We start from the raw sequence: 22,410 nt of genomic DNA on the forward strand, positions 1-22,410 counted from the left end.
ATCATGCATAAAAAAAAAAAAAAAAAAAAACATACACAAGACAGTGGAGTTGACAAAGAATCCTGGCTTTAGCGACATATGTAGGAGGTAAATACACAAAAAAATCTGGTAAGAATGTGTGATTTAAGAGTAAAACTGTTCTCACTCAATCAGCTGTCTCTCTGTATTTAAACTTTTTAGTAATAATTGATTTAAGTTGCTGATATTCCAAGAAGTTATTTATTCCATGTTTGTCTTGAAGTTCCTGGGGAGTTATGAATTTTGAATCTGGAAGTGTATCATTTTTTTGTTTATAAGGATGTCCGGGTTGTTCCAGATGGGTGTCATTTTGCATGGTTGAATTGATGATTTTGATATTTTGAGAAATTCCCACCAGGCTGTTAAAGTGGCATTTATATTAATACTTTTGAAACAATCCTGTTTTTTAACTGTTTGGCTAATAAATGGAAGATCTGACAGGTTGATCTTTCCACATAACACCTGTTCCAAGTCTAACCATGAGTTGGTTTCTGGATTATTTTTTAACCATTTTAAGATGTATTGTAATCTATTTGCAAGAAAGTAATTGTGGAAGTTAGGTAATTCTAATCCTCCACAGCTTTTTGCAGATTTTAAAGTTTTTAGACTGATTCTTACAGGTTTATTGTTCCTTAAAAAGGTTGATATGGATGAGTCTAATGTTTTGAACCATTTTAACCATTTTAAGACTTATTTATTTTAAATAGCGATTGTCCCATGATGGCACTACAGTATTCCCAATATTCGCAGGGGTTAGGAACTAGAGACACCCGCGAATCAGCAAATACAGAGAACCAACTCCCTCCCCCGCAGCTGAAGAAAGTCCGTCACAAATCCTTAGTCATCAAAAACCCTTGTGAAACATTTCTGATGCTTTGTATAAACATTTATTAAAGAAAATTAGAAAGCTGTTCAACATAAAAAGTATTTTATAACGCGTATTAGGAGTGTCACTCTGTCTCTCTGTGCCTTAAAACTAGGGGCTTGTGCTTCCTCCTTTTTCATTTAAGTGCGAGAGGGCATCTCCTTACAGAAGAGGACGGTTTCATCCATCATTCATTCATCTGGATTATAATTATTCTCCGCGATTATCTTCCACAGCGTATCAGGGTATTTTCTGGCAGCACCTGAGTCATCCGATGCAATTTCTCCGTGCAGGGGCACAAACTTTGGTTGGTAGCGCTTAAGGAATCGGTGGAAATAGCTGGGAAATATTCCTCAGCAGCCGGTAAGGAAGCCAACAGGCCGGCGTGCTCTTCATGTCTGCTCCCCTCCTGCCCCCCAGCACCTCTTTCAGACGCAAAAGTCTTATACAAGCGTCATGAGCTGAGATTTTGGGATTATACCGGAGAAGTCGCATGACTGAAAGAAAATCTGCAAATACGTGAAACCATGAACAGTAAAACGCATACAGGTAGGGGAACATCACTGTTTCAGTGTTTCATTCGTAGCCATATGCTCACAGGTCAGATAATCGTTGATATGACCCATAGGAATGGCAAAAATTCTGAAGTGAGAGGGGCAACTGGACTTTACTCCACCCAACTCAACAATGTACTAATGACAATGTGCTATTTTAACATGATAGTCAATAGAAAATTGCTTCGTCCTGACATCAACCCCTAGTGGCATTAGAGAAAATCAACATTTGTACTTCCTGGTTTGAATCAATTCCCAGGAACAAAAGATGGGGGCTTGGTTTAACCTTTTAAGACCCAAGCCAATATTTGAGCTAACCCTATAAACATGTAGTCACAGGGCTCCAGTTAAGCAGAATTAACTACTGTGGTAATATGAACCAAAACGTGATGTCCACGCATGTCCACGCCAGGTTAAAGAGATGAAATTCTAACTTATTTTAATGTGGTCATATTTTTCTTTACTGTTTCCATTCTTTGTCTCTTTATTTCATTGAATTTAAAACTGCAAATCACCAAGTAAACTTGGGATTCTGGTATGGTACCATGACTGTTTAATTGACTGATTGATTGGTTTATTGAGGAACAGTAAAAAATATGTATGTAATAGAAAAGTTTTTTCTTCTATGACAACAAAACAAAAAATATGTTTAAATTTTAAGAATAAAGTCAGGAATATAAGTAAAACGAACAATTACAAACTTCCACTACGCCACAATTAAAGTACCAGGAATACAAAACAAAAGGATTAAAACAATAAAATTACCCAAAATCATGGCAACAAAATGCACAAGAGCCACATGGTATGTCATAACAGCTTTTAGGGTGAGAGATTTCCTTTCCCCTCTTTGTTGTTCAGAGTGTTGCCTCTCTGTTGCAGAGACACATGTATCTGAGTGCTAATGACTATGATTAGAGAAGCCTGAATTAGGTCTTCCTGTGGTTAAAGTCACATACACGCTGTAGTACACGCACATACACAGACAAACAGAAAGCTGGGTTGTGTTTTGTGTAAATCTGGAAAAACCCCAAAACCAGAAAATATACACAAAAAGATGTACAATTGAATTAAACCTCGAAATGCACGCATGGTAACAAAGATTACAGTGCACATGGTTTTAACCAACTCATTACTCATGTTTCTGAGGGAGCCTCTGGTATAAACAATGTGGGTGTGCTAATGTAGCGCACAATCATAAGTAAGGATACATAGAATATCTAAATAGTTTGAGGCAACGGAGTGATTTAAAAGCAGAGTTCACACTGCAGAGTCTGCTGAGGCTCATTCATAGGATTTTCACTGACAGTAAGACAGAAAAAACATGACATTTGTCTGTGGAAGGATAACAAATTATCTCCTATGTGAAGCAAGAGTAATTCTGTGTTTAGGAGGCTAAAAGGTTAGCCTGCTAGTCAGATCACATTAGGCTCAAATGTCTAGACAAGTTACAGTAACAGTGATCATCTCAGCTAAAGGAGAAAAAAAAATTCTATGGGCCACACGGGCTGTTATTGAGGGGGACTGGAGGGGGAGGGAACAGGTGGCCGTCAACTTAGAAAGAAAGAGGGTCATCATCCACTTAGAGAAGGGTGGTGAGTCTGTCTGCTGCTCTGCAGGCTCCACTAAGCTGAGCCAGTACCAGCAGGAGGACAGAACAGCATAAGGTAAATCCGTTCAGGGGAGTTTTCAGCTAAATATTTGCAAGAACAGTCAGATGAGCTTGTGATGTGGGTACATCAGGTACTTTTAGGGTGTCCCCTGTGATGAAATCTGGACATTGCTTCGGATTAAGGACCCCTTTACCAATGTTACATAATTAAGCATTCATTAAATATTCAATAAATATTTAATAAAATTTTAATAGCAATGTTTGAGCATTACCTTGCATTACTATGTGTTACTTAATGCTTTGATTATAAGGTAACTAAGATTTATTAAATTAACCTTACTTAATGCATTACAGAGTTTTAATAAAGGTTTCTAATGCAATTTTTTTAGTCTTATGAATACAATAACTACATGTAAGTTAATGTGTTTGCAAAGCTTTAATAATCTCTAAAGTAATCATTTACTTGGTTTTTTACTGTTAGGTAAGGTTTCACATGACATTTTTAGCCTTACCTATCCCTTGAATAACGCTTAAAAAAAAATCATAAGCAATACTTAGATACCATTCTCTAACCTTGTTAAATGATAAGGAATTGAAAATACTTGGTTTATGATTTCTTGAGGTGAAATTAGGCTTATTTACCACTGTTATGCAGTATTATTGTAAAGTACAGTAGAAAGCTGCAAGCATCTCTATTTTTTTATGAGGAACAGGACTTTAAATAACTGAACTGTAGAGTCATTTTCAGATTGAAAACATGATCAAAGAGATTTTTTTTAAATCATCTCGATTGTCTTAAATGTGCTAATTGTATAGGGAGCTAAATCTTTGCAATGCCTGGTATATATCACATGTTATAACCAAGAGAGGATTATCAAGAAAAGTGTTCAGATTCTGCTGACCTCATTTAAAAAAAACAGTTTGTGGTTCACTTTCACTGCACAAGAGAAAACACCCAGTTAGTTATAAGATTCGACAGTCCTCAGCTTTATAGCCTTCGGAGACATTGGGTTATTTTTTCATTTTAAGGCTTGAGAAGAGGAAATGCATGTGTCTTTATTAGATAACAAGACTTCCCACAGCTACTTCTACCACTTAACCTATTGCTAATAAGCTGTGCTTGTTTTTGTTAGATATTTCATTACAGTTATTTAAAATAAAACACAAGGAAAAACACTACATGATCATAACACTAACATCCCATTAGCATGCTTGTGTGAGCGCATGTGCCACACACATGAATGTTGGCACATGTTTTCACTCAGCTCCTTGCGCTATTTCCTTCATTTAACTCAAAGAGGCCCAATTAAAAGAGTGACAATACACAGTAACTCTCAGCTTCATACCAGAGTTGTATTTTTTTGGAGTGTTTATGAAATGCTGTTAATTGTCAAGTCAATTGGGATTCTTTGATGTGTTCCGACGCTGCCACTGTGCAAACCCAAGAAAAACCTAAAGCAAACTATGCGTCTGGAGGCCATTGAAGCTCCCACGACTTTGGTACGTTTTTACCGGGTCCGAGTTTGTTTCTGTGGATTGTCAGCTTTACCACAACAGGTGTAAAAACTTATTCAAAGTTTGGTGAAAGCATAAACTCTGGTCCATACGAAAACATTTATGTCAGGGTGTGGTTTATCATGATGATCAACAAGTCTAATTCAAGCCGCTAGTGTAAATCTAAGATACGGCAAAGGATGAACATGTCTTGTTGACAGGTTAAAAGTAAGTGAAGAGGAAATACATGCAAATACTTATAAATGTTCACACAAGTCATTGTTGTGACTGTGTTTTACTGTCCAGGTGTTTTGTGCTTTGTGATGTGTATTCTGATGAGCATAAATGTATCAAAAGTAAAAATATAAACCTTGGGGACAATGTTTTGTTTTTTCACTCACCAATGCAGGCATGAACTCTGACTGACAGATGAGTCCGGAGGATGATGCTATGTTTCTTGCCCCTCCTAGAAAAAGAAGACAACAATGTGTTACGAGCACATCACGATTAATCCAATTTCCATGTCCAACCTTCTGCATCAAACACAAGTAGCATCATTGCTAAAATAAAATAAATAGTTGTTTTAAATCTTTGCATTGTCTGCAAGTATTGGTTTTTCTTTAAAGGTGGTGAATTTCTCTTTTTTTCAAGGATTATTTATTTTTGGTAAAAAATGTTCCCTGCAAAATAAAATAATTATTTGTCTTTGATACGCATTGAAAGTGTCAAACTGACATACAAACTGTAGACGAAATTTATTTGTGGCGTTAATTCAAGATCCTAAACATTTTCAGTTAAATGGAACTAGAGTGAGAAATAGGAAAATGTCTTCACTTTGGACAAATAAATGGCTGAGAACAGTTCAAAGGTCCAATCCACCCACTTGTGCTAATGGAGATATGCCAAGACCCTATCAATGTGCTGCCAACGGCTACAATGACTGAATGACAATCAAAAACAAAGAAGAGAACAATGCACCCTAATTCTATTCAGTAAAGTCCCATTTGAAACCTCAACAAGATCATTGGTGTATTTCAAGGCAAAACCTCTCCTAATGTGAAGCTAGAAGTCCTAAAATCTGCTGTTTTAAATTATTTTCAGGGTTTGACAACTATTAAATACCTTACATCCTCTCTATTCTCTCTGTTGTACTCCAATCAAAACATCTGTAGTTTATGGTATTTTAAATCAAGACTCCAATCTGGTGTTTTATACTTTGAAGGTCTGAACTAATCTCTTGTGCACATTTGGACCACAGATTGTGTCTTTAACATCCCAAATTGCTATAGTAAGATACAATCAAACCAAACACAGACAAGAACACAGCAGGTAGAGTTGCACAACAACCCCCAGACTACTTTATAAGCCAGCTAGCACAAAAATGGCCTTTAATGCAGACTTCACAAAGGCTGTGTGTGACTGAGCAGACCGGCAGAGTGCCAGCTGCAGCCTGTCAGAAGTGGGTCTGACAGACAGGGAGAAAAGAAAGAAGCCTATACAGCGTAGAAAGCAGCTCATTCTGGTACTGCAACAAAAAAATAAAATAAAAAAAGACACCACTGCAGAGCAGACAAACTGACATCTAGTCAGATAACCAAGAGGTCTGTGGGAGAATGTTCTGATATTCAAAAAAGCTGATTAAAAGCCCTGCAAACTCTCAATGTTTGTCAAATAAAATTTCCAGGAACAAGCAAAGGTGACACAGAAGCCCACAGCCGTCAACACGGGCCTTCCCTGGTGAGATGAGATTGCAAACAGGAACCTAATCCTCTGTGATGCTGTTGAGGCAAATGCGTAACAAGATCCATTTTGTCACGAATGTCTGCGTTTTTTTGGCAGCACACTGCAACAGTATCCCTGTGCTTAAGCAAGACCTGAGTCTGCACAGACCAACATGCTCATTATCAAATTAAACAGACGTGCATGAAGCGTGCATGGGCTTTGAAGACCCGGTCCCATCAATTACATATGAAAATTGAACACTCCTCTGGCAGCCCAAAGGTAGAGAATGAATCCTAACACTACAGCATTGCAACAAAAATACCAAACAGATTTAGTTTAAAAATTACAAGTTTTACATCTTTTTTTTAAATTCTAAATTGTTTTTTATTTAAACATTTGTAGTTTTTCTAATAATGAAAGTGCAAAATTATAAACTGACCACTGACATGCAAGGATGAACAAAGTGCCAATTTAAAGCCAGTGTTTCAGGTCCACAGCAAACAAGATGAGTTCAAAGTTAAGGATACAAAATCACCCGTTAATCAAAAGATCACATTTGTTTAAAATTCTCAATTTAAATATGAAAAGAAATAATGAAGTACAGAAAAGTTGTTGTACTAGAGGTGAAAAATCCTATTATTATTAACCGACTACATTTATTTCCTATTTTCATTGGGACCATTTTGCATTGGAGTGAAAAAGGACTAACCGGCTAAGCCTTTAACAACTTTAACAACTCTAAAGCACTCCCATGAGTTGTTTCAATCACAAACAAAAGATAACTAAAATACCTACAGAACAAAATAATTACAGGTACGTTTTTTAACAAAAAAAACTTAAGGAGAAAATACCGACAAGAAATATCAGAATAAACTTTCAGGTAAAATTACTAATATACTTCAGTAAAACCAGAAATAACAACAACGCTCCATGAGGCATCCTCAGTGATGTATGATAAAAATTTGGCAATACAAAAAATGAGATTAAAAAATTGCTTGCTTAAAATTCCCTAGAAAAAATTCCTATTATAATAAAACGAAAAAAAATAAGAGTACATTTATTTTGTAGATATTGGTACAAATCTTACAAGTGATTTTCCAGAAGTAATAAGAGTGTAAAAACAAAACTCCAGTACTCATTTTGTCAAAGAGTCTCTAGAATCACATTCGCAGTTGTACACAATGATCTACAAAGTTCCTTCTTTGTCCAATTTAAAGCACTGAAGTTTCATAATTTCCCTGAATTCAGTCAACATCAAATTCAATCCTCCTATCTCTGCTTTTGCTTTTTGCTTGTAGTTTGAATTTATGTTTGTAAGTCATTACTTAGATTTGTGATTTCCTTTTGACAGTTAGTGTCTTGTGATCACCATTGTCAATTCCAGGTTTTAGAATAAAAAACAAAACAATATGTATATTTTTTTTAAACAGCGCTAAATCTAAATTGAACACTCATTTATGGAACACCAGCCATGACTCCCCCTCATAGACCATTACTTGCCAGACTACAAGGTCCCACAGAGGTCCACTGACTCGGCACATTTTCGACACTCTTATTTTCGCAGACGGACCTCCAGTGCTGCAGCGAGCCAAGGGGAGATAATCAGGCTAAACTGGCTCAGGCTACAATCGGAGTTGCACCCTCAGGGGGGGGGCTGCTTCATTAACTATTTACCAGATCTAACACTAGCACACACGTAAAAAGAGTAAGTGGCAGCTCCATTCTGTTAATGAAAGCCCTTAACTGCAAACACAGAAAGGTACAACCTGGTTTTTGTTACACTACATGAAGTTTTGGGTCCCTCTGCTTCTCTTCAAATACACTTTTTTTATTTTTAGATGAAAATCTTGTGTGCTTTAAAAGCACATGAAACAATGTCCAAGTGGGTCAAAAAAAAGAAGGAAAATAATGAAGGCCCAGCTGTTGTAAGGAAGATGAAAGCACAAGATGAGAAACTCTGAATAGTTGAGGCTTGCAGTGCATGAACAGTTGAATTTTCATATGCCAGCCTTTTAAAGGGGTTGTCAAACACATCACAAACACTACATACAGCCCAAAGAGAACATTTTCAACATGCAATTATTGACATTCTCATACAAATTATAAGTGCCAGTGAACTGTGACGAGTTATTAAAACTGCTGTCAAAGACATGAGAAGGAACAGAAGTATGTCTTTGAGGAAGTAGAACACTGAGAGAGGCTGATTTGAACAAAGACGTCAAGATCAACAAATAAATCAACGTAAAGCTACATCCACTTTGCTCCATTGACATATGGGTCTTTACGTCAAAGCTGTGTTAATATCAAACATGTTTTTGGCCCATCTCTTGTCTCAAGCAGTCAGCCAAATAAACCTGTGATCATATGGTTTGATCCATGACAGCTGCAAACTAAAATGAGGAGGGGACAACCTAAAACTATTTTTATATAAAACATAGTCAGCTAATTACCTGAAGTGAAGCTGCATCAATGATGTGCTGGGGACTTACTGCACAATCTGCAACAGAAAAGCCTCATAACCTGGTGTGGAAGTGATTATAGCGCTTAAGCTCGCATGACATGGATATCCTCTGGCCCTGCAGCCCTCTTGTCATACTTTATTCTGATTGGGAAGACACTCAGCATGACACATGTGCCTCAGGAATGTAACCTGTGAAAAATATCATTTACAGATAAATTTAATTGGCAATTATCAGGAGGGTTAAGGAATCTCGGATTACTCACTTTACAGAAAAAACTAAAAGATTAAAGCAAAGAAACAGAAAGCTGCAGGATTCCATAATTCCTCTCAGGAACTGGACAAACTTTCAGATCATCTGAGACACTCGATAAAAAGACAAAAGTCAGTTTTTAAAAAAATTGTTTAATATTACTGACACTACTTCAATACTGAAGTTTGGACTGCTGCTGATGGCGATGTGTAGCAAACAACAGAAATAGGAAAAAGAAAATTACAAAGTCTTCAGACCCTTATTTTGCTCAGTAATCATCAATTCAGCAACACCAAACACAGACTGCAAACTTTGCCACTTCAGCGCCATTAAAATCCAGTCAGTTAAACTGCTCCATTTTTTAACTAAATAATTGGCCAACCACCCTTAGCCATGGCCTCCCCAGACAACACTGAGTGGGTTTAATGACACATATCCATACCAGTCTGTGCCAGCTGGCACCACACAGCACCTGACAGGCTCCATCTTTGATGGGAGAAGAAGTGGACCACTTCCTCACAGCTCTCAATTGGCCTCCAATAAGCTCCAAACAACATTTCAGCTGAATCTGGGAAAGGACAGCACCCCCAAGGGCCAATAGAAACACCATGCTATTGGGAAGCGTCCGAATTCCAAGTTAGACAAACACATCCGTGCATGTTTGTGGTGCAGCTGACCGGGATCTCTGATTCCAACCTTTTGGTTTGCAATCATCTAGAGTGGGCAGCACATATATCAACAGCATATGAAAGAAAAACATATGGAGCCAAAAAGTTAAACGCCAAGAAAAGCGTATGAAGTAGGGAAATTAAACTAACAATTTTAAGCCTTTATTTCTTCATGTAGATCCAAGGGTAATGTGATTGACTAGCCCTATATTTCACAGACATTAGAGCTAAAACATAAGTTAGGAGGGGAATAACCGAGGTGTACAACTGTGGTTACCTCAGAGGTCTAATGAGTCCACCAAAAACTCCAAGCAAAGATCAAGATAATTATCCTGACGGCAACCCAAGCTTATTCAATGACATCATTGCTGCCATGGGAGGCTGTGTTTTTTTTTTATAAAAGACAAATATAACAGAAATGGTTGTGTTGCCATGTAATCTAACTCTGTATGCATGACCAAAATATGTATAAGAGCGCATATATCCAACAATTTTTCTGTCAATAACTAGTGATTAAAAACTAAAACAATAAACCTTTTCAGGAGATCTCGCCCGCCTCATAGGAGTGCTAAGCAGGGATCTGTCACCTAAGGAGAAGGAATTATTCAACTAATTTGTTCAGAGTCCAAATACATATCATTAGGATTCCAATAACTGTTATCAAATTACATTAGAAGGAATACACTAGGGAAATAAGAATGTTTTCTCATATTAAAAACCACTTGCCTCTTATATTGCATTTATTTTTATGTCTCTCTCTTTTCACGTGCATCATATTTTAATGATTATGTCTGACTGTAAGCTCAAAACTCCTCTGCCTCCTTCTTTTTAAAGCCAGATTGTTGTAATAAAAATGTTTTATGTCACTTACTTTTGAATTATTATTTTTTATATATGTCTCTTGGTCAACAGCTAATTTGACCACAGCAACATGGAAAAGATTGTTTTCTGGGCAACAAAGACCTGGTGAGTTATGTCCATTACTGTATCCACCTGTTTGGCAGTGCTAGTCCCTCTTGTGTTTTCTGGCCTGGCAATAATCCGAGTTGCATATTTTGAAGTAAAAAATAATATATGACCAAGCTTTTTATGGCAGTACCCAGGTTCATTTCAGTTTTCAACTTTAGTGGAATAACAGCCATTGTTTTTCATTACAGTGTGCCATGTGCATGCTGTTTTTGTATTTTAATGTATGCTGTTCAACATATCGAAATCTTAAAACACAATCTTACCCTCCGTCCTCCTGAAATCCCTCCAGTTCATCTCTCTGCTCTGCAAGGGTGGACTCCAAATCCAAATAGCTTCCATTATGAGAAAGCTGGAGGGCGCAGTCATCGAGCTAAAAAGACAGAAACATAGTTAGTCAAAGCAGTTTGTTTTCTTCTGAACTGAATACGACTAAATTAACTAAGATCAATACATGTATAAACTCGCTACACTCCATGTGTTTTTGGCAGTATAAATACACCAGCTGCTAAGAGATGGGACTCAGCCCCCCACGGTTGCTAAAAAAGGGCAAAAAATCCTGATTGAGAAGGATCCCTTAAAAGGTGCCGTCCCATCCTACTACCGGGCAAAACCTTGTCTCTCCACAACATAGAAGCTCATGTCAGGCATCATTGCAATCAAGACAAATAGACACAAGGATCAGTACTCAATCAACAGATATAAATGCTATGATAGAGATACCAATAAGAGGCCAAACACCATCTCCTGCTTGAAAGAATGGTTGCTCAAGACTGCAGGTCACGACATACCAACCTGTGTACAGTCTGGATTGAATACAAGAAAGCCTATGACTCAATGCCACACACATGGATCACTGAATGCTTGGATCTGTACAACATCAACAGGATTCAAAAATCCTTTATAGGAAACTCAATGAGGTTGTGGAAAACCACCCTTGAAGCCAATTGTAAGCAACTTGCACAAGTGTTCATCAAATTTGGCGTATACCAAAGAGATGCCCTGTCCCCACTGTGTTTCTGCAGGTCTGAATCCCCTCAGTCAAATAATCAACAAGACTAGAAATGGATACCAGAAATTGGGTAAATATCAGTCACCTCTATCCGGTTAACACCAAGCTACGCACTAAAAGTGAGTAAGACATTGACTCCCTGATCCACACCACCAGAATCTACAGTACTTCAGGATGTCATTCGAGCCTGAGAAATACAGTCGGATAGTGATAAAGTGAGGCATAGTAGTCAACAAAGAAGGGGTCCCACTCCCAGAAGGAGTGATAGTTGATGGACAGTTAAATAATAGAAGTGGCTGATATCCAAAAGTCCTACCAATGGCTAGGAAAAATTGGCTTTACAGGACAGCATAGAAGCCCTCATCCTGGTAGCACCAGAGCAGGACATGAACACCAGAGTAATAGAGACTCAGATTAACCACACGATACAATACCCAAGATGCAGTTATGTCCTGAAACAAAACAACACATAACTGCAGGGTGTATGTGACAAAGTAGTTGCATCCACTTGTCACCTGTCTGTAATAGCACATCACTTTTAGACACATCAAGTAGGTAAAACATAACCACCAAATTTTTAGACTTGTTTGATTTTGTTATGTTTCTCACCTTCTCTTCCTGGGTGCAAAGAACAAAATGGTGACCAAGGCCTTCACTTCCTGTTTAGGAGTTGGGCATAGGAAGTGGAAAGGTTTTGGATTTATTTGTACAGCTTTTGGTTGTAATGATTTGAGTTGTTTGTTTACTTATGTTTTCTTTGTTTACAGGACTTTAACTGTATGATTTACAAGACATTTCCATTTTTTGTTGTAAATTTTCTTTCTTGTATGGTTAAAGTGGCTTCTTTTCTGGGTGTGGCCAGCCAATTAACAGGAGCCCATTAAAGAGAGGAGCTCAGTGTGAAGGAGGATGAGTGTGGGTGAGCTGTGAATGAAAAAAACAACAACCTGTTCCTGAATTTAAGGTCATCTGCCTCCTATGTTAACCAGGCCACTCTAGTCACACCACATTGTGACAGTATAAGATGCTGGCAAGGAAAGCATACATAAAGCGTCACGAACAAGTGTCTTAAATAGTATGCAGGAGCATGTGTGCAGAGTATGGACTGGAAACTCCAAGGTCATAATGCGAAAAACCACCAAAGACGGTAGCGAATGAGAGAACAAAGATCCTATATGGGACTTTCAGATACAGACAGGATGGTAATGGCGAACCAACCAGACATTGTAGTGGTGGATAAAGAACAGGAAAGCCGTTGTGGTGGATGTGGCAGTGCCAAGTGATGGAAAAATCAAGAAAAAGGAACATGAGAAATACCTGTGAGGAAATGGAGAAGGTAACAATAGTGTATGTGGTGATCGGGGGAACATGGGACTGTGACCTCCAAAACTGGGGGAGTGGCTACAGCAGATCTCAGGAAAATTAGTAGAACAATATTTGTAAGGATAATGTAAGTTATACGCACTTATGATCTACGATTGATGCTGTCATACGGTGTCCTTACGCCGCATCCTATTGACTGCATGGAAATGCTGCATGCATGGGGTGTGCATGTGATATATAAGTGCCCATAGAATGCCCGTAGGACGCTCACACAAATACACTATGATTGTCTAATTTCATAATCTCTAACAGTCAGGCTGCAAGCACGGAGTATGGAATGGGTGTGCAAGAAGTGCGTATTTATCATGTGAACAGCATTAACGGGCCCTTGCACAGTGCGCAGGTTTTAGGAGGATTGAAAAAAGTGAAAAAACTGTAAGTCGTGCTTGCGTCTCACATACTACCCCATCACTTACCCTTACATGTTGTTTAAGTATTTGCTATGAACTGCCTCCTGCAGCATGCCCTTACAAAAAAAAAGCATGAAGATTTTTGCTCTTGTGGGCTCACTGAGCAGCGTAGGATCTTTAAATTTCGTGCAGGCCAGAATAAAGAGAGAGTTTGACATCTCAGGAGGAAAAGGGGCTACTTTTAATATTCCGTGCATTATTAGAGCCTGAAACGAAAATTCGTTAATTCTTTTGACAAGCTGGGAAGAAAGCTGCACACAGTGGGAGTTGCTTGGCAGTCTGGTGCCTCTTATCTCTCTGCTTTCCATGTCAGATAAACTATCATCGCACAAGATGATTACGCAGAGGAGGAATGATTTGTCTGCTCTTGAATGGATGTCATCACTTGACTCGAGTCAGGGAGACGAAGAATGAGAGCATCTGTTTCACTTGTCTGGTTGACCCGCAATTTGGAGATATTAACCTATTTATACTTGGGGGTCTGTCAGCTCCACAGGACAGAGGCTCCAACAGTGAAGGAGTGCACAGAAAAACAAATACCATTAAAAGAGGTAAACATATGACTTCAGAGGAGAAGTTGGCATTACTTTATTAGTCAGGGTGTATAGATATATAGCTCGATTTTTTTTTTACTGTCAGGCTTTAGTGAAGCTTTCCAAGATAGCAACAATAGACCAGATTAACATCCACTCATAGCATGTAAACCCCTAAAATAGGAAAATAAAAGTAAGGTAGGGTGGCTTTAAAGTCTGAAGCCAGTTTGGGAGACTTCCCACTTGTTATTTCTTTCTGTACTGTGAAAATTTTTTATTTTATTTCTTGTTTTCTCTAAAATTTTTAAAAGGCAAAGTCTTTTTAAGAGGAAATAAAGGACAGGGTGAAGCAATAAACACCATGGATGATCACACGGTTTCAAAGCTGCGTCTTACTAAAATTGTGTCGGGTGTTTGGAACAGCAAGGACAGAACAGCGAGGAAGAAAAGCACAATGGAGAGAGGAAAAAAATGTCTTTGCTGTACACAGTCGGGCCTTTGGAAGCAAGTGATTCTCCAGATTACAGGATGGATTCTCACAGGAAATCCAAGCACAACAGTCTGAGTTTAGTTCACTGCATCATGCCTATGGATTGCCATGGTTTTGTAAAATAGTCCACTTCAAGCAGTGTGAAACGAAGTGAAGAAGACCTACAAGCATGACATTATTGAAAACCTGAATATTTAGCTTTTTTTCTGTCTCATTATTATATTTTTCTCATGTTGTTCCTTATTTCACACTTTTTTGACAAAAATCACAACATTTCTTGATAAATGTAAACAATAGCATCCCAGTTTTGATTATAAATGCAAATAATACAAATATTAATTTCACACAAATACAGGACAAAAAAAAGCAATAAAGAATGATACTTTGTCAACTTTCCACCGTGTATCTAAACCGTAAATAGAAACAACACAGGGTTGAATTTGTGACTGTAACCAGTAATTAACTAACAGTGGCAGAAAGAGAAGCATTCCCCAAATGTTTTAAAGCAGCAATCTCAAAGCAAATCCAATGTCGGCCAAGTTCTACGCTGCTCTTTAGATAATTAACCTGGATTACAAGTATTTTAGTATGTGCCCAGGATGGGATAATAGAATAATGGCTTTAAACCACAAATTGGAAGAAAAAAACTACCAACAGATTATCAGAAACAAAGAGTTTGGTATAGCTGTCTTCCTGCCCAGGACCTGAACCCAAGCTGGCTCAGTGATGTCCAAGTCCAGAAAAGAAACCACAGGAGCAGTGCACACACATCCATGCACACACATCCATGCACACACACATTGAGGTCTGGCCTCTCCCTTCAAAACCCATACTGTGGTGTACTGACCAGCAAGGCAGTGGAAGCAAAAAATGTCTAAAAATAAACGCTATGCAATATTCTGTTTAAAGCTGCTTGTCTAAAGACAAATGCAATCAGAATAAATAGATTGAAAAAGTGCTAGAATTGAGAGAAATCATGATAAATAATTATAATAAGTAGGTACAAAAAATAGTGTTAAGTTTAATACTTAACAAGTGCTGAATCTGAGCTAGCCAGCTGCAAAATGGAGTGGACTCTGTTTTATTCATGAAATAATATTTACTTTAACGCCATCTTTCATTAAAGAACAACTAAGAAACCACAGCAGTAATCTAAAGCATCAATCAGATGGGGGAAATAATCAATTTATCAGAAGGCAGACGTCTGTTCAGACTCCCTCAAAATGCAGTGAGGAGCAAACCTCAACTCTGCATGAGAAAGTGTGCAAGAATTCAAAAGAGGAACCTGTATTTTAAAGCATTTTAGCTTCTCACTTTTTCTAACTTCTCATTATGTGACCCAAAAAAAAACCCAAGCAAAACAATTGTCTCCAATCCTGACAATGCTAGAGCCAGAGTCCACGGTCAGATGACTCCTGACAGATGAAAATGATTGGTCTGTGGATTTCTGCTGAAAATTGCATATTTGGAACATGTCCGGTTGATTTAAAGAGAGCATATTTTCCTCATTTGATAAGGACACATAAACCTGCATCAGAAACTGGGGGAATGTAAGGCAGTAACTAGGTATGCACACACGGCAAAAAGAAATGCTGACTCACAAAGATGACGCGTCAGATACTCACTGAAATAGAGGTTGCAGATATGGGTTTCATATGGCCAATGCAGACGCCAAGCTTCAGGAATCACGGAAGGCGATGTTTTTTTTATAGCCGTCTGCTCACAGATTTGGACAGTAATTCGAAAAAGTTTCACACAACTGTTATTGCTGATCATATTCCCACCACAACACTGCCTATACCCAGAGAGAAGCCTTTTTATCTCATTAGAGCCCATAGCTATTGTATGTAAATACGCACATGAAAGGCTGTGTTTCATCAAAAGTTTTAAAAAATATAAAAGCAAGAACAAAAACATCAAAATGTAACCTCTGTACTACTGCAATGTCAAGATAGAAGACATAGACAGTGCAGTATAACTCAAGCACCTCAACAACCAAAAACATGAAAAACCTAACGGGAAGGAACTACACCATGGACAAAAGGTTCATATACTATAAACATCCATCTTCAGGACCTGCTGAATCCCATTTGGGGTCATGGGGTTGCTGGAGCCAATCCAGCTACTGTTGAGCAAAGGCGGGGTACACTCAGAACAGGTCGCCAGTCTGTTGCAGGGCATATATAATACATTAACATAAAAATGTAATGTTTGTTTTTAAATCTTTCCCGATGGGATTTACTGGGTTACGCTGGGAAAATGATATTTTTTAACTTTAAGGGGCTTAAAAAAAGTTTACTGCTTAGATCTGGTGACAACATCCACCTGACTGCTTTTTGTTTGTCTCCATGGTTACAAATAACCACCAATACCCATGTGATTAAACCACACAACCCAAGCACAGGCTTTCTTTTTGTTTAGTTTGCAGATCAGCTTGCAGCTCAGCTACGACCAAATGAAAGGATGAAGTTCATTAATGTTTAATCATTCTGCCAGCTTCTCTCCTCTGCCCAACAGTGGACATCCTCTTATACTGCTGGTTAGTCTGAGAGGGCTGTATAATGATATATTAGCAGGTTTAGGAGAGATCTACACCCTCCTAAAGTTCCATGACTTATATGACAGGGTTTGGAATAATCCCAATTAAATGCTAATTTACACAACTTCTCAATTAAAGGTGACTAGTCAGATGCTGGGTCTTTTTTTATTTTAATTACACTTTTCATTATGAAAAAATATACATATAATTCTTAAACCAAATGGAAAAAAGACAAAATTCACAAATAAGTTAGAATCTGAGGCTTACAGAGAGAAAGAAGGAGAGACATTCATGTCTATGTTTTGTCTCAGTATTTGCCTTTTGGCAATCTTGAACAAGGCAGTTGCACCATACCAAAAAGGAACAGTCAGTTATTTTGAGCCTTTGAATTGGCTGCAACATTGTTGATCTTGGGAAGTCCAACTTTGGCAGCAGAGGAGAATCAAGTCCGATGTGATAAAGCTGATCAGACATAATGTGCAGTTTTGAGAACCAGAATGTTAGGAACGCACCTAAAGGATGACGTGTGAGGAAAAAAATAAGATAAAATATTGATTATTTGAAGTTCACACTTTCTGGAGCCCAAAGAAATGACGACATACTTTTTTTTTTTTTTACTGAACATGTGATTAATACAAATTTGTTTTTTTTAACTGTCTTAATGTGCACAAAAATCCTTCTATTGAAGTTGTTCAATGATCAGGAATGTCATCCTCATTTGCCATGAAGCATTTATTAATTTTTTTGCATGGGTAACACTGAAATTGGACTGCTAAATTGCAAGAGGGTTTATTTGTAAATCTGCAAAAATTAAACAAAAAAATTAATAAATCAAAAACAACTCCTTGTACTCCACTGCAATGATCTGGTGTTTTCCCCCACATGTCACAAATCCATCATTCCTTAAAATCAACTCATTTGTTCTGTCTGGTAGCACAGTAACCCCATCAGGTTCAGGCTACTTCTTCACTATGGTAACTCAACTATATGCTCATGAAAGCATGCAAAGCAACAGGAGCAAAGCCAAGCATGAGTGCATACATGTGTGCATACCTTCTGTGGGGCTTTCAGCTGCCTGTGGACTCCAGCAATCTGATTGATCAGAGGAATATCCTCCCTGAACGTGTACAGAGGGGGTCTGGTGGGCTCAGGGAAATTGGTGCTATTGAATGGATCTGTATCATCTAAGAACTGCACCCTGCATATAAAGGTGGCCATGATGATCCGTCCATGCAAAGGGACTTTTAGATCATCAAATCGGTGGAAGCGCAGGCCCCCCTCTCCTCCTCCTCTGGGGCTGCGAACTACCGACAGGTCCTCTGCAGTGGCAAATGGAAAAAAAAAAAAAAAAACAACAAAAAAATATAACAACCCCGCAGCCTGTTATCCTTGGATGTCCCCCATTAGTTCCATGCCGTGCAGATGAGGCTCAGTGAGTGAGAGTCCGCGCCTGAAGGCTGAAGAAGGAGCCGCTGGTCAGAGCGGGGGGGGAGGCGAGCAGAGCTGCAGCATCCAAGGGCATTGCGGGCGGCTGAGGTGTTGAGACAGACTGCAGAGTGCGGACAGGACTCCTGCACTTGGTGCCTGGTCTGTGAGAGCGATGAGAAGCAGCTCCCTGCTTAAACTCCGCCAGGGGATTCGGCGGTCAGAGCTCGCGGCCGGCTCGGGTTACACTTACAATGGCGGCCTCTAGTGGCGGCAATGACAACTGCAGAACCGGTGTGACAATTAAAACATCAGTGTGACATGTTAACAAAACAGCACAAAACTTTATGAAAGGTACAATAGAAAATCAAGATTGCTTTTACTTGATTTTGTTTTCCAATAGCTCTCAAATTTATGGAATGTCTTTTTTTCCATTAACTGATGCATCTGCTGAATTTATGGGTGCAACAATTAATTTTAACGATTTAATTCATATTATGAACTGTGGTTGCTAATACGATTTATAGCCAATCTTGGTTCATTTTAAACGATCTGATTTGATCTGATTCACTGACCTAAAATCCATTTAGGACATATTTAGCTAAATATTCAACCAGAGATTAATACCTAGGTACTGAACAGTGCAGGTGACGTTTTCTATATTTCTTGTATTTCTTGCACGATAATCGAGTGTTAATTAAAAATGTGCACAAATAAACAAGAATTAATGGGAAATCCATTCCAATTTTATCCATTTCCACTGTTGTTTTTTCACATCAAAATAATACAAATGGAACATTTTACAACATTATACCACACTGTATGATTACATGTCTTTGTAAAATTCAAAGTGTTGAAAACGATTTTATAATGGTAAAGGTCGATTGGATAAATGACTTGCCTCAGACAGACCTTTCTGGTTGGATTTTAGGAATATAAATCCATTCATAGATTTCTCATCACACTCTAAGGTGAATTACCTGTTTTTATTTTGCCATTAAATCATGTTCAGAGTTTTGGATGAAAAAAAAAAGTCTAAAAATATGTATTGGCAATAAAAACTAAACACCATTATTAAGAAAAGTGAGCCTCAAAAGCCCAAAGGGAAACACCTGCTGTTGTAACACCCAGGCCTGTTCTTCATGCTGATCATTTGTAAACCTTTTAACACAAGTCAGCGCACACTCAAGCTGTTTCCAAATGTATGCAAAAGATTGAGGTTTGATCTGCTGATCCCTTTTCAGCTTCTCCCCTCCCAAATTTTGGAAGTTATCTCTGACAAACCATCAAGAACAACAAGGGGATAGTGTTAACCCACAGACTGACGTGACGAATATCAGATTGTCTTTGAATCCTCTTTTCTAGTGAGGAAGACCCTGGCCCACATCATCAAACTGACTTCACCAAACAATATTTCTTTTTAAGTGCTGAAATTGACATGTTTAGCTTTTTTTTTTTTTTACTTTCATTTGATTCTTTTTATAATTCTTTGATTTACACAATGTTGCAGCACATGTTCAGACGTTCCATTATTATTAAGTGCAAATAGTGTGAGTTTATGGTCATTTTAAGGTGTCTGACTTTGATGTTCTGCGTTAGCACTGATTTCAAACTATGCAGAAATTGTCACAGAACACCTGCTTTAAGTTACCCTTTCACCTTTGCTTTATTAGATCCATCAAATGTGCGATGCTCTTCCTCTCTCTCTTGAGCTCTTCTGAGACAGCTCCTGAGAAGCTGAAAAAAGTGACAACGTTAATAAAACAGTGAAAATTCTTCATCTTCTTAAATTGAAATGTTACTTCAGAAGAAATTCATGTATTCTGTGCTTGTGTGTGAGATTTGGTAAGAGCTTGATGGCTCTTCTCCACCTGGATGGTCTCAGCAATCATCAGCCACGGCCACACTGTCCTGTCGGTGTTTAACACCTTTGGATCTGAATATTTGTTCTTTGGTATTCAGGGAAAAACCTCAAAAAAGTGAATTTTACCCTGCCTTCACTGTTGCTCAAAGATTACTGAAGTCAGAAGGCTTTTGCAATAAATCTTTATTATTAGGCATAAAGGTTCTCCATGTTTTAATCACAAAATTCATTTTTAAAGCAGGTAAAGACAGAGAAAATTATCAATTAAAAAAAAATCCTGCTCATATTTCAACATGTTTTTCAAGCAAATAATATTTAGTTTCACTTTTTAATTTTTGGGAAGATTAAGTGCTTTCAGGCCAGAATGAGGATGTCAAGGACAAGATATCCATGATTTATAGATTGCCTCCAACCCTTGGAGAAACTGTGAATGTACAGTACCTTTAGAGATCACACATGACATCAAACATTTGAAGCCTGGTCTCCTTGTGAGGGCTTTGCCTTTTTGTTTGCTATCTTTAGAATTGTGTTTTCTCAGTTTTGTGAGTTCTCCAGTTACAGTCTCACCTGGTTTCAGTTGCTAAACAGCTGTCTAAATTGAAGTCATCATCCTGGTTGTCAGGTCATTTGCTTTGTCAAACTTCTCCTTTTTCCTTTGTCTCAGTATTAAACCTGTGGAGTTTCTGACTCTGTGTCTATGCATTCAATCCTGACTCTCCTTTGTGGGTGGGATAAGATTTCCAAAGATTTCCAAAGATTTTTGTGATAAGATTCAGTCTCTTTTTAAATTCATAATAAAATAATACTTTTATCTACAATCATTATTGTATGAGGTTATCCTATGTTAAGGCCTTTGTAGTGGAGAGAATTAACAAATGTTCTTTCTTTTGTTAATTGGTCTATAAGAGCTTACACTGAATGGTTGTTGTTGCTCATTTTTCATAGTCACAGTAGAAAAAAAACATGTCTTTGTTATGAATTGTTATTTTTCATTTATTTGTATCTACCAATATAGTTTTTTGCTGTTTTGTCTTGACTTTTGCTATTGTCTGGATCTTTCGACTTATTTTTTTCATTGATTTTTTCTTTACATCCACACTTAAGTGTTTTTTTTCTTCGGATATTTATGATTTTGCAGACAGCTCCTATTATAAGCTAAAAGGTACAATAGCAAAAGCTGCTGCTTTCCTATAAAGTCTTAATGTAGTAATTTAACTTGACTTTCATTCATGGAACATACAGGGACAGTAATATTTGCTTATTCTTTCAAGTCCCTGTTATCCTGTTGTCTTTGACAAATAGACAAATAGACAAAGCCTCCTTTTTTGTGACTTGCCCACATGTCTTTTTCATCAAAAACAAAAGCAAAAGTCAATGTAACACTTAAACCTAATGGATGGCTTTGCTATTTTTTCAGAACAGAGCACATTATATTTGCATTTTTAAATAATTGATTTTTTTTTTTTTTTTGCATATTTGTCTTTAGTAACCTTAGATTTAAAAGTACCCGATTAGTATAGTCTTCAATTATAGACGGAAGGGAAAACAAGAAGTTGTAGGAACACATTTTGTCCAGCCAGGGTCACTGTTGGGATGGTTGTAATTGAGTCTCCAAGAAGTTAGGCCAAATCCATCATCAGAAAATGATGTCATGATTCACGTGGGTTTAGCACCAGTGAACTGATGTTAAACAACATTAAATATTTGTGTTCTAAATGTTGCTTTTTTGGATCTTTAATGCTCCAACTTACCCCTAAGAGAAAATAAACAACGGCTAAACAACATATTGTCAAAGAAAGGATTTTCACAAAATACAGATTGAGATTTGTCTACATAATATGGATTAATTGTTTTGGCTCATTATCCTTTCTGATACAGTGAGAACTTTTAAAAATATTTTTAAATAATCCCAAATAATGTCATCCAACCCTCCATGTTTTTTTATTATGTTGTCCTTGATGTAGCACAATGGGTGTATCAGAACATCACAGGTGGGATTCCAGTCAAGTCAGGTTGAGTCAAGCTTTCTTTGAAAAGACTTCAAATGAATACGAACTTTCATTTTAGAAAAAACAACAAAAGTTGCGTTTTTAAAATCTGTGTTCATTAATAATGAAAATGAGAGAAATCTGGAGCAGTGGAGGTCT

General features: G+C 37.7%; 1 protein-coding gene across 4 annotated transcripts in view; it reads right to left on the reverse strand.

Moving 5' to 3' along the window:
- Positions 1–18,583, reverse strand: part of fhod3b (formin homology 2 domain containing 3b) — an 88,146-nt gene extending 69,563 nt beyond the window's left edge. For 3 of the 4 annotated variants that reach the window (XM_023964615.2, XM_023964614.2, XM_078932941.1), the window contains exons 1-3: positions 18,028–18,567; positions 10,874–10,980; positions 4,942–5,006 (exon numbers count right to left, since the gene is read on the reverse strand). In XM_023964615.2, the coding sequence (XP_023820383.1) occupies positions 4,942–5,006; positions 10,874–10,980; positions 18,028–18,192 (337 nt within the window). In that variant the 5' untranslated portion in view covers positions 18,193–18,567. Of the gene's footprint in view, positions 1–4,941; positions 5,007–10,873; positions 10,981–18,027 lie in introns of all 4 variants that reach the window. The other variant, XM_078932942.1, reaches the window with a different exon arrangement.
- Positions 18,584–22,410: the final 3,827 nt, after the last annotated feature.

This window comes from Oryzias latipes, chromosome 16 (assembly GCF_053564925.1).
Source record: "Oryzias latipes strain Hd-rR chromosome 16, Olatipes_Hd-rR_3.1".
NCBI classification, from domain to species: Eukaryota; Metazoa; Chordata; class Actinopteri; order Beloniformes; family Adrianichthyidae; genus Oryzias; species Oryzias latipes.